This window comes from Colobus angolensis, unplaced genomic scaffold (assembly GCF_000951035.1).
Source record: "Colobus angolensis palliatus isolate OR3802 unplaced genomic scaffold, Cang.pa_1.0 Scaffold210, whole genome shotgun sequence".
In the NCBI taxonomy this organism is placed as follows: domain Eukaryota; kingdom Metazoa; phylum Chordata; class Mammalia; order Primates; family Cercopithecidae; genus Colobus; species Colobus angolensis.
This window is the reverse complement of record NW_012115267.1, coordinates 2,277,641-2,293,399: the sequence shown is the minus strand read 5'-3', so window position 1 is coordinate 2,293,399 and position 15,759 is coordinate 2,277,641. Positions and strand designations below refer to the sequence as shown.

Genomic DNA, 15,759 nt, shown 5'->3' with positions numbered 1-15,759 from the left:
CAGAGTGAACAAATGAGAAATCATGAGAAGCACAACAAATCTGGAAGCAGAGGACTTGATTTGAGACCTAGCATTGCTACTAACAAGGCTAGGCACTTCACTTCTCTGGGCCTCTACTTCCTCACCTGAAACGTGTGTGGTGTGTGTGTCTGCCAGTCTCTCTGAGTTGCACTGACTTAGATAATAGAGAAAACAGAGTTTGTAATTACACAACAGTCATTATTTTCATACACTCTTTATTAAAATTTTCCTTAAAACTTTTAAACAGTAGAGGAATGGTGCAGAGATGGTGACTGGAGCCAAATGCTGATTCCAGGGAAGAATTCAGTAAGTGGAGAAAGAAGAAAACATCAAAGCTAGCCAATGAGAGGTCACTTCACTGGTTCCTTACATGCTGAAAGGAGGCTCACACCCTGCAGTAAATGGCAAACGAGTACAGCAAGGCAACGGGAATTGACTTAGCAAAGCGTATGGCCACTTCCTTAAGAAAGGCAAGTCTGTGAGACCCAGACCTCGAGGCCTGACTTCCACGTTTGGGTTTGCAAGCCCACTCTTCTATCAGCTGTTAATATCTGCCTAGAACCTCACCTATGACTGTGGCAAACCATCAGCAGACACGCAGTGGTGCCAAATGTCTGAACAACCAAGGAGGGTTCCTATAGGATTGTGAAGAGAGTATCCTTTCCCATTCCAATTTTAAAACAGATGTATAATTACTAAAGTAGTTTCATATACATGGTGACTAGCAGGGAAAGAGGGAGTGCTGCCTAAAATACTCCACGGCCTCCCCATCCTCCTGGTTTCTGTATCTTCCGGGTGTTCTTTTGTTTTGCAAAGTGATTTGGGAGATTAGGTGGGTTTTGTTTAGACGGGACAGCATGAGCAAAGTCGGTGAATAAGTGCTACTTGATTGCACAACAAAAGATACACAAGGAGCCTCAGCCACAACTCAATCCACTTGCCCCAACAGTGTGCATTTCTCAATTAAGTTATTTTGTTAGCAAGACTACTTGGTTAGGAGAAGGAGAAAGTGCTTATTGCACCGAGATTATTCACTGTATAGAAAGCATTATAATCGGATCAACAGAACATTCTTTCTAAGGGCCCTAGAACTCCTATTTGGTAACGTTGCAGATGCAATGGAAATGTGCCTATATTATCGGTGTGCTATAGCAGTCCCTGCAAAAAACAGAGTAAAACTCCACAACAGTCTTCAATTCAATGATTGATGTCTGGGAACTAAGAATCTGCCTGAGATGTCAAGCTGACCAAAAGTCTACATGGAAAATAAGAAACTTTTTCCTCTAGATGTTAATTAAGGAGATAAAATTCTGAAGCATTCTAAGAAATTAGTCCCATTAGCCCTCTCTGCCTCATCGGAAAGCATGGGTTGTAAGCATGTATTATCACTAAAATCACTTTTGAAAATGAAAAACAAAATCATTCCAATTTTTCAAACATATTCCATAGTTCACTTCCAAAGTTGCCATCAGAAAAATGAAAAAAAAAAAAAAGATTGAGAAGGTATTTTCAATCAGCATAACAAAGGATTAGTTAATATGCAACAAATTAGTAAGAATAAAACAACTCAAAAGAATACTGTGCAAAGGATACGAATAGAGAATGCACAGAAAAGGAAATCTAAATTGCCAATATAAAAAGATGCTCAGTCTCACTAAGTAATCAGCTATACCAATAAAAATAACAGCAAAATATTTCTTGCCCATGAGATTGACAAAAATTTTAAAGTCTGGTACTACCGACTGTTGGTGAAGATACAGTGAGACAAGAACTTTGATGCCCTAGTACAGGAATATAAACGGGTACTGTAAACCAAAAATAAAGTTCTAAGCCCCCCTCAACCATCTGAATGGACCTCTCCTCTTGGCCAAGGGCATTCCAAAGTCAACCTGAAAAACCAGTTCAGGCTATGATGTGAAGGGGAGATGGACATGCCTCATTATATCCTTCTCCCTTTTGGAATTCAGGAAAAGCAGACCAGCATTAATATCAACACAGACCTTAAGTCTGATAAGAAACATTAATAATCTATTCTCTCTGAAACCTGCTACCAGGAGGTTTCATCTGCATGATAAAACCTTGGTCCCCACAACCCCTTATCATCACCCAGACATTCCTTCTTATTGAGGATCATTTTTTCAATCAGCTGCCAATCAAACTTTTTAAATCTACCTATGCCCTAGAAGCCCCTGCTTCAAGTTGTCCTGCCCTTCCAGATCAAACCAGTGTGCAACTTACAGGTATTGATTGATGTGTTATATGTCTCCCTAAAAGGTATAAAACCAAACTGCACCCCAACCACCCTGGGCACATGTCAGGACCTCCTGAGGCTGTCACAGATGCATCCTCAACCTTGGCAAAATAAACTTTCCAAATTGATTGAGACCTGTCTCAAACACTTTTGGGTTCACAGTACAAATGGTTGGGAGAATGGTGTGGCATTACTGAGTAGAGCTGAAATATTCAGAAACTGGGCTCCATTTCTAAGTCCTCCCTTAGAGATCACCTAGATGTGTAGGAGGGTCATGACAGCATGGGGAGCACAAGGTAGATCTCTAAATGCCCATCCACAGAAAAATGGCTACACTAAAATGAGACACTCTACAGCCTTACACCTGCATTAGCAATAGAGATAACGCTCAGAAATATCTAATTTCAACTGCAAAAGGATAGCAACAGTATAAAATATTTTATCTAAGTTTTTAAACATGTAAAATATATTGTTTATGGCTACATGTATATGCAGTAATTCCACAAAAATGCGCATGAAAGTGTTCTACACCAACTTCAGAAGTGAGAGAATAAGGCTTTAGTTATATCATTAATGTGTTTTTTTAACATCTGAGGAAAATAAATATGGCATTTGTCACTTCTGGATAATGGGTATATGTGTATTCATTGTATTTTATTTAATAATTTGCTATATGTTTGAAGGTCTTCCATATTTAAATAATTTTAAAGCATTTTAAATATATACATATATAACAGTCTATTGGAATGCAGAGTTGAAAAGCATACAGAATTAGGTACATTATCTTGATCCATCACCCTCATGTGTCTGGAGTAACTAAACTAGGTAATTATCTCCCATGTTTGTGATACCTATCAGCTAAATTGCTTTCAGGCACATTATCTCATTTAATATTCTGAACAACCCTTTGATATCGGTATTATGACAGCCATTTCACTTATAGGAAAAGTCAACCTTTAGAGTTTTGGAGATTTTCCCAAGATTATCCAGTTAGTAAGGGATGCACAACTGGGATCTCACGCTGTCAGTGTTACAGCACAGATGACCAGTAAGAACCCTGACAATGTATAATTCCACAGTTATATGCATCATCTTTAAGATCTGTGTTACTGACCTGAAGCTACAGGTTTGAATTCACAAATGAAATAGAATACTTCATCACTGACATTTTTAAAGCCTTCAGTCAAATCTGCTTCTTCTGACTATTTTTAATATATCGACCTCTTCTAAAAATAAGTTGCAAAAGTCTGATAAAACCTCGCATGTTAATAACAAAAAAAAAAAAAATGAACATCTTACCCAGGTAGGGTATTCTCTCATTTAAAAAATAAAATTTCTAAATTAATAAAGTAGAAACTATAATGTCATCTCTTATACTATTTTATTCAATGTGCTAGTGGCAAACACATACTAACCTCTGGGTAGCTAGTGATTAAAGAAGGCTCAGTCCCTAATTTGAGAATGTAACTATTATTAAACAAGTTATCAAACACAAATAGCACCAACAACATAAGCTAAATTTAAGGAATACACAGCTCAGACACTGTCCAGGTTACTGCACCAAGTACAAATCTATCAATAAAAATAACAGTATCAACTATAGGTAGCCTGAATTCCACCCTCACCTAGCAATAAGGTACCCTCCTACTCCCCCACCTCACAAAATGAGAGTGCCCCCCTTTCCCCTGCTAGCACAGTGTCGGAGAAGGTTTGTTAACACAGAAGGCTTAAATAAAATCCGGTCTCATAGCACAGTACCTAACATGCCTGGATATAATCAAAATCATTTATCATACCAAGAACCAGGAAAATCTCAATTTAAATGAGAAAAGTTAGTCAAAAGATGCCAACACTGAGATGGCACAGATGTTGGAATTATCTGACAAGGATTTGAAAGTAGCCATTATAAACATGTTTCAACAAACAATCAAAAATGGGCAGGAAAAAAATTTTAAAAACAGTCTCAGTAAAGACACAGCAGATAAAATACAATAACTGAAATTAAAACTCACTAGGTGAGCTAAACAGCAGAATGAAGATGATAAAGGAAAGGACAGGTGAATCTGAAGGTAAGAACAATAGAAATTACCCAATCTGAACAGTAAAGAGAAAATAGACTTAAAAAATAATCAGTATCAAGCCCTGGTAGAACTATAACAAAGTTTTAACATTCACATCCTCCAAGTCTTGGAAGGAAAGGAGAAAAAGGGCACACCTGGAGAAGTACTCAAAGAAATAACGCCTGAAAACTTCCCCAATTTAGCAAAAGACACAAATCTACATATTCGAGAAGTTGAATGATCCGCAAACAGGATACACCCAAAGAAATCCACAAAAAGGCACAACATAACACACCCCTTGAAAACTAAGGACAGAGCAAGATTTTGAAAGTAGTGAGAGAAAAAGGACATCTTAGCTGAAGGTCTAAACAATTCAAATGACAGATTTCTCATCAGAAACCACAAAGGCAAAAGAAGGGGTTACAACGGAAGTTGTGCTGAAGAAAAGAAACTGTCAACCCAGAATTCCACTTTTGCGGATACACCCAAAAGAATTAGAAACAGGAGCTCAAAGAGATACCTGTGCACTCATGTTCATAGCACCATTATTCACAATAGCCAAAAGGTAGAAGCAACCCAAGTTTCCACCGCAGATGAATGGAGAAAGAAAATGAGGTCTGTCCATACAATAGAGTGTTATTCAGCCTTATAAAAAGGAAATTCTGACACGTGGTAAAACATGTATGAATCCTGAGGACATTATGCTAAGTGAAAGAAGCCAGTCACAAAAAGACAAACACTGCATGATTCCACTTACACGAGGTACCTGAAGTAGTCAAATTCATAGAGACAGAAAACAGAATTGTGGTTGCCATGACTCTGTTGGAGGGTTTGGGGAAGGGAAGAATAGAAAGTTATTGTTTATGGGTACAGAATTTTGGTTTTGCAAGATGAAAAGACTTCTGTGGCTTGATGACGGCAATGGTAGCATAACAATGTGAATGTACCTGATACCACTGAAAAATGGTTAAGACGGTAAAATACACGTTACGCAAATTTTATCAATTTCTAAAAGTTAAAAAAAAATTTTTTTAAATAATATCTACAATTTTTTAAGTATTTACTACATACCAGATACTATGCTAAGAGCTTTGCATGTATTTCCTTATTTCTCCTCCCAAAATCTTGTGAGGGAAATACCATGATCCCTGTTCTACAGATGAAGAAATTGGGTTTCTATAACTTGGCCAAAGTCCCACAACCAAAAAATTGAGTCAAAATTCAAACTCAGGTTGCAGAGATGCTGAGAAACATTATCTCTAACTCATGATGGTAAAGGACTATTTGTTTCAAAGGCAGCTTTCCCATGAATACAGCTAAGGTGAAACACTCCTGGGTCTTTGAGAACACTTTGATCTTTTCAGATAAGGTATAATAACTTAGAAGGGCTAATAGGAAAAGAGATACAAATGATATTGACAGACAAGGATAAAAGAATGGCATCACTCCAGAGGGACTAATTCTTCAATATTTTGCACAAAATCTCCAGATTCATACATAAGGGGTATTCTAATTGTATAGGACTAAGAGTCTTAACTGTAAGAGGAGAAAATGTTCATCTCCTCTGATAATGTGAAATACAGAACACACACAGGTAACTTTTTTCACTTTCTGCTTGCTTTTGGAGAAATAAAATAATCTGAGAAATAAAATAATGGCCAAACTTTTAAGTTGAGCCTTGCAGAGGTGGTACAATTATTCATAACCTGATGAGTTTCAGAATAAACTCCTAACTCCAGTACTCTCAGAACCTTTTCTTTCACTTGATCTAAATTTCTACTTACTCATCCTTCCCTGTTTCACCATGTTCTCTAGAACACTTCTGATCACATCCCCTCGCCCCCTAGACTCCATGGTTAGATACTGGAACATCGCCCTCCCTGGCCACAGACCTTTGACCTTCTCCCAATACCTGCTATTCCAATCACAAGCGTGTATGCACCCCAGAACCTCCACAAGCACAATGGGGACTTGGTACCTTCCTGCAGCAGATCAAGGCACAGGGCTTGGGCAGCAAAGCAGAGGCTAAATTCCAGCTCCTCACTGCCTTGGACACAGAACTGTACACAGTGATCCTGACTCCTGCCTCTCCCTCTCCTGGGCATCAAAATCTCCCTAGAGAAAGACCCAGAAAGACGCTGTTCGACATGAACTGACCTCAGCAACCCATTTACATCCCCTCAGGCAGCCCCCCCAATAACACGTTATGCCCTCTCAACACCTGCAGTTGCTGATATTGCAGTCTAACTCAAGACCCCACATTCATCCTCGCTCCCTCACAGCCCCCTGGTGCTGCATCTACAACAAGACTGAAGCTGTTTGCTGGGCAGCACCCTCAGCTCTGCGTAACTGCCCTCACCACCTTCTCTGTCTCAATCTCCTCTGCCTTTGTCCTGCCCTCAAAAGAAACACTTCAAACTCACTGGGCATTCCACCGGCAGGCTGCATGCTCAGGCCACACCACAAAGTCCTAAGGTACAGTATGGGATCCTTTGGGAAAATGAGGACACAGGGAATGCAAGACAACGGACAGCTGGCCAGAGAGAAAGCAGGTGTCCAGGGCCACCCCATACCAGCCAAGTCCTTGTTTTATATCTTCTCCAACGGCCACCTCAAGAGAGCCTAACATGGTCACAAATAATGTGGCCCTCTGCTGCACCCCTCTAAACCCATAACCAGCAACAGAGAAACAAGAAAGCAAGCAGAGCGATTTTTGTTTTCCCACCCATGAAGGAAAAAACTCTCTCTTAGTCAAATAAGATTCAAGAAGATAATACTCTAGTTCACCACTCGTTTTATTTCTTGAATAAATACTTATTAAGTGGCCATTGCGTACCAGTCCCTGTGCCCAGCATGGCTGCTTGGATTACACAGAATAACAGGCGACGGTATTTGGTAACCTGAAAAGGTATCCGCATCCATCAATTATTCCTATCCTCTCCTCTACCCAACTACATCAGGAATTCCTGTGGGCAGCTATGCTATCTTTTGCCTGGCACAGAGCAAGTCTTCTGGGAGTATCTGCTGAATAACCTCAGCAGTGTATACCCGCGGCCGAGACACTTCTCATCTCCATTCCATGGGCCAGCAGCTCTGCCTCACGCCTGGGCGACCAAAGCAGCCTACAAGCACATCTCCTCAGATCACGTGACTTTTATCTCCTCTTCAAAGATGAACTTATGCCTCCTTTTTGTATCAGAGAACAACTGCATGGAATAAAGTTAGGCCACTGAGTTAAATGCACTCTCTCTCACACACACACATTCACACACACGCAAACCACTAGAATATAGAAAGTGAACTGATAGGTCCATTTAAAACACACCACCCCCTAGCAAACTTTCTTTCAAAGGGCCATGCTGGCCTCAGGATGTGGGATGGGCCTTATCTTCCTCCTTTGTCTCACAACAGAAAACAAAGGAAAGAAAAAAATCCCACATAAACAGGCCACTGTTGCTTACATTGTAGCCACATCTTGGAAGGTTCAATTACACCTGCTTTGACATATGTAAGATCCAGCATATGAGCAGTGGCTCAATCTTAGTTTCTTCCTCCCTGATTTGAATTGCTTATTTTACATGTCTGTCAGAAGACTTGAACAACTCAAGCTTTTTGGCCAATAAAATGTAACAACCAAAATAGTCCTAAAACAAGATTCTTACAGCTACGTGTAATACAATTAATCTCCTGATTTTTTATAATCACACTCTACAATATGTGTATTGTGCAAGAAAAGTGAACACACTTTGTTGAAATAAATCTCATTATAGTACTGCCTTTTTCTATCTAGGCGTTTAAACTTTATTTTAAATCTATTCCCTCTTCCATCCCCGTTACCCAAAGTAACTTTATCAATAAAATATTAGCATATTTAAGTGAGTGCTCAATAAACATTTGTTAATTAAATGAATAAATGAGTCAGTAATTATAAAATACTGGACTAACGCTCCCTGAGAAGTTCGCATTAATTTGTAGAATAATGTGCTTGCATGTTCAGGTACATACATCAAAATGGTATTTAATAATAGGCATCAAGTAGCAGTTAAATATTAATGCATTTCTGCCTTAATAATTTTACTTCGCAATATTATACAATTCAAACAACAATAAATATGAGCTGAGATAGAGTGCATTTACAATCAAACCACTAGTATTTATATACTTTAAAATAAGATTTGAAATATTAATACTAATATGGAAATAGTTAATAACCTAAATGTCAATGTGTTTGCAGTACAAAAGGTCTAAAAGCAAAGAAGCATGCATTATGTTACAACTAAATGTCTTTTTAAAAAAATGTAATCAACGCAACTTCTTAATTATACTTTTTTTAAAAACAAAAGCTTGCACAAAGACATGTCTATTACACCCGGTTTACAAGGAACATCTTTACAGGAGATTTTCTTTCATTTTAAGCTATGTAATGAGTAGGCCAGAGAGAATCAACTGGTAAGAAACTTCACTGACTATAATAACTAATATTTATCAAATTTTAAGTTTAATACACTCTGTAAAATGTAGTTTTACCAGTATTGAAAAATTTAATATTTCTTAAGGTATATTCTGACATATTTGTCTTTTAATTCACCTACTTTTGATCATACTGTTAGAAAATAACTGGACATGAAATAGTTTGGATATAAGTTTGTTCTGAGTTCGCTGCAAAGAAGTTAAGAAATCAGCTGGCAAAATTATTTTAACTTCAAGAAAAAATGGCCTTAAAAAATTAAATAAGTTATATATTTAGTAAACCTAAAAGGCAAGAAGTTATGTTAAATGTTTAAGAAGTAAATGGAAGTAAATCTAAATCGGCAATAAGACGGTCAGTATTGAAATGAAGCTCTCATTTAAACCTATTTGCTGAACTTTCTTTTTGTTTCATATATTGTTGTTTTTAGTACAGGCATGAATGATCCTGTAATCAATTCAAAAAGGAAGACTGCAGTCAGGCAAACATTTCCTTCCCAGTGCCTATCAGCACGTCTTTCATGTCTTGGCGTCCATTTTAGGAGTATCAGCGAGGTGGTGTATAAAGGAGCTTATTAAACAAAGGTTGTCATTTTGGCAACACACATAAACGTTAAGTGATTTCATTTTACTGAAAATCAAAATGTTGATTAATTAAAAAGTTGAACAATATACTTAAGCTTAACTGTTCAAACTCCTCTGATTTCATATATTTTTCAATCATATTTATATATTAAGTGCCATTTTCAGGATTGCTGATGTGTCACTGTAATTTTATAAAAAACATCTGAAACAATTGATCATTTAAGGCGCGCAATAATGGAAAGCTATAGACAGGTTTTTATTGTCGAAGGATTAACAAATCAATGATTACATACACAAAACAAAAGCACAGATCCAGTGGCAGTCTTTCATACTGCCCAAAATGATGAGTACTTATGTGAATAGATACAATTTTCCTGTATTCTTTCAGCATATAAAATAAAAAGAAAATACATGATTATAGGAAGTCATAACCTAATCCTACAACTCAAACTCTCTTTAAAAACAGAATACTTACAATGAGGGTGGTCCACAGTAACACATGCCTTACAGTTAACCTCTCCTACAGTAATGCTGATTTTTAAGAACAGAACTATCACAATCCAACCACAATCAGGCCTAATAGGAAGGATTTATTGTTCAGAAATTAAAGTATATATCTAAGTAAAACACCAGGTAGTATTAAAAAGAAAATCGGTAAACTTTCTAAATTCTCCTTCTACTTAAAACATTTTGAGAGAACCAGAATCGTTTAATTATAAAATCTAATCAACCAAAATTAAGGAATTTTTCTCTTAGTATTGCAAACACAGCTCACCACTTCTTCTCCAAAAGATTTAAATTTCTATTCTCTACCATTCCCAGCCATTTCTGCCAACATCATAAAAATCACCTTTCATCATTTCCTTCTCACAATGAGAATTCACTAATCGCATACATCTCTTAGACATAGACACCTCCCCACCCACCTCCCAAAAATGGTTCAGAGCAAAGACACACAAAAAAATAATGACCAAGCTCACATTTCTTGTTTGCCCTTCAAGCGAAGTCTGGTGTCTTCAGCTTGCCTTTCTGGTCTTCAGTGTTGTCACTAATTGCTGGGGGATGTAGTTTAGGACAGCATGAAGCAGCAGAAATAAAAGCTGTTGCTTTAAGAAAACGTTTTCTTAAACACATGGATAAAACAACTTTTACTCTGACTTCCTGGCTGGGCTGCAGAAAATCTTAGAAAGGCTCCTTGAAAAGTTAATGTCTATAAATGTCTAAAAATAAAATAAAATAAAATCTAAAAACTTACGTTCTGAACACATTCCGAAGGATGTCTTTCTGATTTGATTTGAAAGCAGGTTTGTGTTGATGAACAAACTTTATTTTGTAGAAAATTAATATTCCCTCTATTAGAAATTTGCCTTGCCATCTTCTATATTAATCCTGTCTCTCATGGTATAATCATACATGCAAAAAATCAAATATGGTATTTCCCAAATGCATGGACACTGTGGAAGCTTCGTTTTGAAAAAGGCTTTTATTTCCCTTAATACTGGTGACTAAACGTCATTGTATGTACCAACACTTTCAAATAGCCCAAGAGACTTAAAAAACCTTCTAAGTTTGAAAACCAAAAAGTTCTGAGTTTTTCTGTACCCCAGGACGGTTTTCTTTCCTGAAGCTCAAGCCGAGAAAGCAGACAAAAGAAGCTGATTTGACTGAGCTGTGCCAAGTCTTGCCTTTTTTTCTTTCCTCAGCTCTCCCTCTGCCTCTCTCTCTCCCTCTTTCTCTCTCTCACTCTTTTGCTCCCAGTATGGCAACCTTCCGAGCAGTCTTGGCGGAGGTCCAGGCTGTGCCAGTCTGTCTGAATTCTTGTCTCCAAAAGATGTCCTTTGCGGATCAATTAATACATTTGAAAACAGGAAACCGTGGTACGGTACCCAAATCCTGGCACCAACAGCATCGACTTCTGCCAAATCACCTTACAGATTTCATGGTATTCTACCTTTCATAATTATTACTAACATGTTCCCGGAGCAATAATGGAGTACTAGAAGCCATTCACTGCTCAGCAATAAGGAATCTGTTCCCTAGAAATGTCCATATGCGACATATGCACAACCTGCAATAAATCAAATTTCTCCTGTGAGAAGAGATGTATGTAACTTTAATAAGCACCACATACTGTATTTCTTTTTATAAGACTTGCTTTTCCTTGTCCTGCTGCAAAGACTCATGGGAGAATAGAAACGGAGACAAGCAGATTAAAATTAAAACTGTATGCCCAGAAATGTCATGCTTTATCCTATGGAGAATGAATATAGTTTTGATTGATCTGTAACTTTATTTTTAAGGAGGCTCTAATACAAACTGTACCTATTCAAAATTTTACTACAGATGGAGGGAGGAGAGGAGTTCTTTTGACAAAACAAATAACAATAAAAAAGAAAAATAAAACATCTAGGGTAAATTTAATAAGAGTAGGTATCTTTTCATATTTTGACACCTCAAGTTCTAACATAGTCACTTGTTTACTTAATTCATATTAATACAATATAATAAGATTAAATAAGTACTGTTTGCTTTTATTTTTACCGTAAACACCTTTTGAAGCAAAACAGCCAGTCTGTGGTTCACACACTTACCTGGTGTAAGAAATCACTTTTGCCTATGAGACTCGAACATAGAAAAAAGCCACATTCTAGAATCATCATTATTTCATAGAAAGAACTCAGAAGAGTGACTTCTAGTCCTTGATTCTGTCACTTTCAAATTTAGGTAAGTCAAGGTCTCAAATTGCTAATCTATCTAATCTCCTCAGTTTGCTCATCTACCAAATATGAAAATCAGTGACTTCCTACTCTTTGCTCCCAAACTACTATGTTTATGCACATAGTACACCTTCATCCTAACTGCATAGTAATTAGTTAAGTATGTGTGCTTTGCCAATCAAATGTGTCATCCTCACAATTAGGATTATGTGTCACTTATCTAAGAAAACAAAGTCTTGCATAGAGCCTTCCATATACAGGTGTTCAACAAACCTATTAAGTGAATAAGTTACGGGAACAGATCACATAAATACCACTCTGAATGACAGTGAAAAACAAAACCACATATTACTAAACCATAAAGTTGATAGATCAAAAAAATGCTACAGAGGTATCATAAGGGTTGAACTAAAGCACTGACAAAAGCATCCTGTGCTGTCCTTTCAAATAGGGATGATGAAACGTGGGCAGGCTAACAGTGAATTTGTAATTCAAAACCAATAACCTGTTAGTAGCCAAAGACTAAAGAGACTCTTGAAAGCAGCATGGGAGAAGCGACTCATCATGTGCAAGGAATCCTCGGTAAGATTAACAGCCGATTTGTCATTGAAAACCATGGAGACCAGAAAGCAGTGGGATAACACAGTCAAAGAGCTGAAAGGAAAATAACTGTCAACTAAGAATTCTATGTCAGCAAAACTATTCTTCGAAAATGAAGGAGACATTAAGACATTCCAGATAAAAACAGAGTTCATTACTAGCAGACTTGCTCTACAAGAAATACAGGAACGTTTCCACCAAGCTGAAATGAAAAGACACTAGACAGTAAATCAAATCAATGAAGAAATATAGGAGTAAATATAAAGGTAACTGCAGAAGTGAATATTTTACAAATAGTATAAATGTATTTTAAAACATGCAGTATAGTTTAAATTTTTTAATATTCTTTAACATTTCTAAAATATTTAAAATGGGATAAATGTACTCTTTTCTGTCTGATTTAAATGACAAAAGCATAAAACTGTTGTTATAAACCTATGTTGAAAAGCACACAATGTATAAAGAGGTAATATGTGACAATAAGAGTAAAGAAGGAATAGAACAGAGCTATATAGGAGCAAAGTTTTTGTATATTATTAAGTTGGCATTAATCTGAATTAGATTGTTATAAATTAAGATGTTAACTGTAATCCCCAGGGCAACCACTAAGCAAATAAGTCAACAATATAGAGGAAAATAAATGGCAAGGAAATTAAAATGTTACTTGAGAAAATATTTAACATAAAATAAGGCAGTAATCGAAGAACAAAAAAGACAAAGATACATGGAATATAGCCAAATAGCATAAATAAATCCTATCTCATCAGTAATTGCATTAAACTTAAATGAATTAAACATTCCAATTAAAAGACACAGATTGGTAGAATGGATTAAAATTTTAAAACATAATTCAACTATATGCTGTCTACAAAAGACACATTTTATACTCAAAGACACAAAAAGGTTGAAAGTAAAACTATGGAAAATATATATACCATGCAAACAGGAACCCAGAGAGAGCTGGAATAGTTATACTAACAGGCAAAACAGACTTTAAGAAAACTCTTGCTACTAGAGATAAAGAAGGACATTTTAAAATGCTAACAGGGTTAATTCATCAAGAAGAGACAACCAATATAAACATACGTAAGAACAGAGCCCCAAAATACACAAAGCAAAATCTAAAATAATTGAAGGGAAAAATAGGTAATTCAACAATGATAGTTGGAGACTTCAATACCTTTCATTCCACAACTGCTAGAACAAACACACAAAAGATCAGCAAGGAAAGAGAAAACTCGACCAACACTATAAATCAACTAGTACCAACAGACATCTACCGAGCAATATACCCAACAGCAGAATTTTTTTTTTTTCGGAGAGGGAGTCTCACTCTGTCACCAGGCTGAGTGCAGTGGCACGATCTCAGCTCACTGCAACCTCCACCTCCTGGGTTCAAGCGATTCTCCTGCCTCAGCCTCCCAAGTAGCTGGGACTAAAGGCACCCACCACCACGCCTAGCTAATTTTTGTATTTTTAGTAGAGATGGGGTTTCACTATGTTGGCCAGAATGGTCTCGATCTCTTGACCTCGTGATCTGCCCACCTCGACCTCCCAAAGTGCTGGGATTACAGGCATGAGCCACTGTGCCTGGCCAGAATGTACATTCTTAACGACACATGGAACTTCCTCCAGCAGACAATATGTTTAAGGTTATAAAATGAACCTCAATAAATTTAAAATGATTGAGTCAAAGTGTGTTTTCCAACCACAATGAAATAAAAGTAGAACTCAATACAGACAAAAAGAAAAGAAAGGAAAAATCACAAATATATGGAAATGAAATAACACTCCTAAATAATGAAGAGATAATAAAGACTAGAGTGGAAATAAATGAAATAAAGAACAAGAAAACAAATACAGAATATCAGCAAAGACACTGCAAGACTACTACAGACCCTTTACCTCACATCTATTAGAATGGCTATTACGAAAAAGATCAACAAAAACAAGTATTGACAAGAATGTGGAGAAGAGGGAACCATCTACACCACTGAAAGGAATATGAATTAATACAGCCATTATGGAAAACAGTATGGAGGTTCCTCAAAAATTAAAAATAGAACTACCGGCCGGGCACGGTGGCTCACACCTGTAATCCCAACACTTTGGGAGGCTGAGGCAAGCAGACTGCCTGAGGACAGGAGTTTGAGACCAGCCTGGCCAACATGGCAAAACCCCATCTCATCTCTACTAAAAACATAAAAGTTAGCCGGGCGTGGTGGCAGGCACCTGTAATCCCAGCTACTTGGGAGGCTGAGGCAGGAGAATCACTTGAACCTGGGAGGCGGAGGTTGCAGTGAGCCGAGATCACACCATTGCACTCCAGCCTGGGTGACAAGAGCAAAACTCCACCTCAAAAAAAACTAGAACTACCGTATAATCCAGCAATCTCACTTCTGAGTATATATCCAAAGAAAATGAAATCAGTATACTGAAGACAATCTGCACTCCCATGCTCACTGCAGCATTATTCATAATAGCCAAGACATGAAATCAGCCTAAGTGTCCATCAACAGATCAACGAAGAAAATACATATGGCAAATGGAATACTATTTGGCCTTTAAAAATAAGACTCTGCAATATGTGACATCACAAAAAAGAATACGTGAGGCAATGCACATAATTAGCTTGATTTAGCTATTCTACAATGTATACATATTTCAAAATCTATTTTATAGCATATATACAATTTTGTCAGGTTTTAAAAATGAATAATGAACATTAAGTAAAAACTTAAAACACTACAGACCAATATTCCTTATGAATATAGATGAAAAAATTCTGAATAAAAAACTATCAGACTGAACACAGCAACATATAAAAAGGATTATAAGCCATGACCAAGTGTGATTTATCCCAGGAATACAAGACCAGTCCAATATATAAAACTCAACCGATGTAAAATACCATGTTAATAGAACCATGTACAGAACCCATATGATCATCTCCACACAGAAAAGCATTCGACAAAAATGCACACACAAATGCCCACAGAAGTGCTGTTCACAATAACCCAAAATGCAAACAATCTCCATGTCCAGCAGCTAATGAAGA

The 15,759-nt window shown here is 37.0% G+C and overlaps 1 protein-coding gene across 2 annotated transcripts in view; it reads right to left on the bottom strand.

Moving 5' to 3' along the window:
- MSRA (methionine sulfoxide reductase A) overlaps positions 1–11,510 on the bottom strand; it is a 338,282-nt gene extending 326,772 nt beyond the window's left edge. Inside the window, exons 1-2 of one of the 2 annotated variants that reach the window (XM_011942814.1) lie at positions 10,640–11,510; positions 10,365–10,439 (exon numbers count right to left, since the gene is read on the bottom strand). Coding sequence is in view for 1 of the 2 variants with exons in the window: in XM_011942813.1 (XP_011798203.1) it covers positions 10,640–10,652 (13 nt within the window). In the remaining variant the exon portion in view is untranslated. The remainder of the gene's footprint in view (positions 1–10,364; positions 10,440–10,639) is intronic. The other variant, XM_011942813.1, reaches the window with a different exon arrangement.
- Between the last annotated feature and the right edge of the window lie 4,249 nt (positions 11,511–15,759).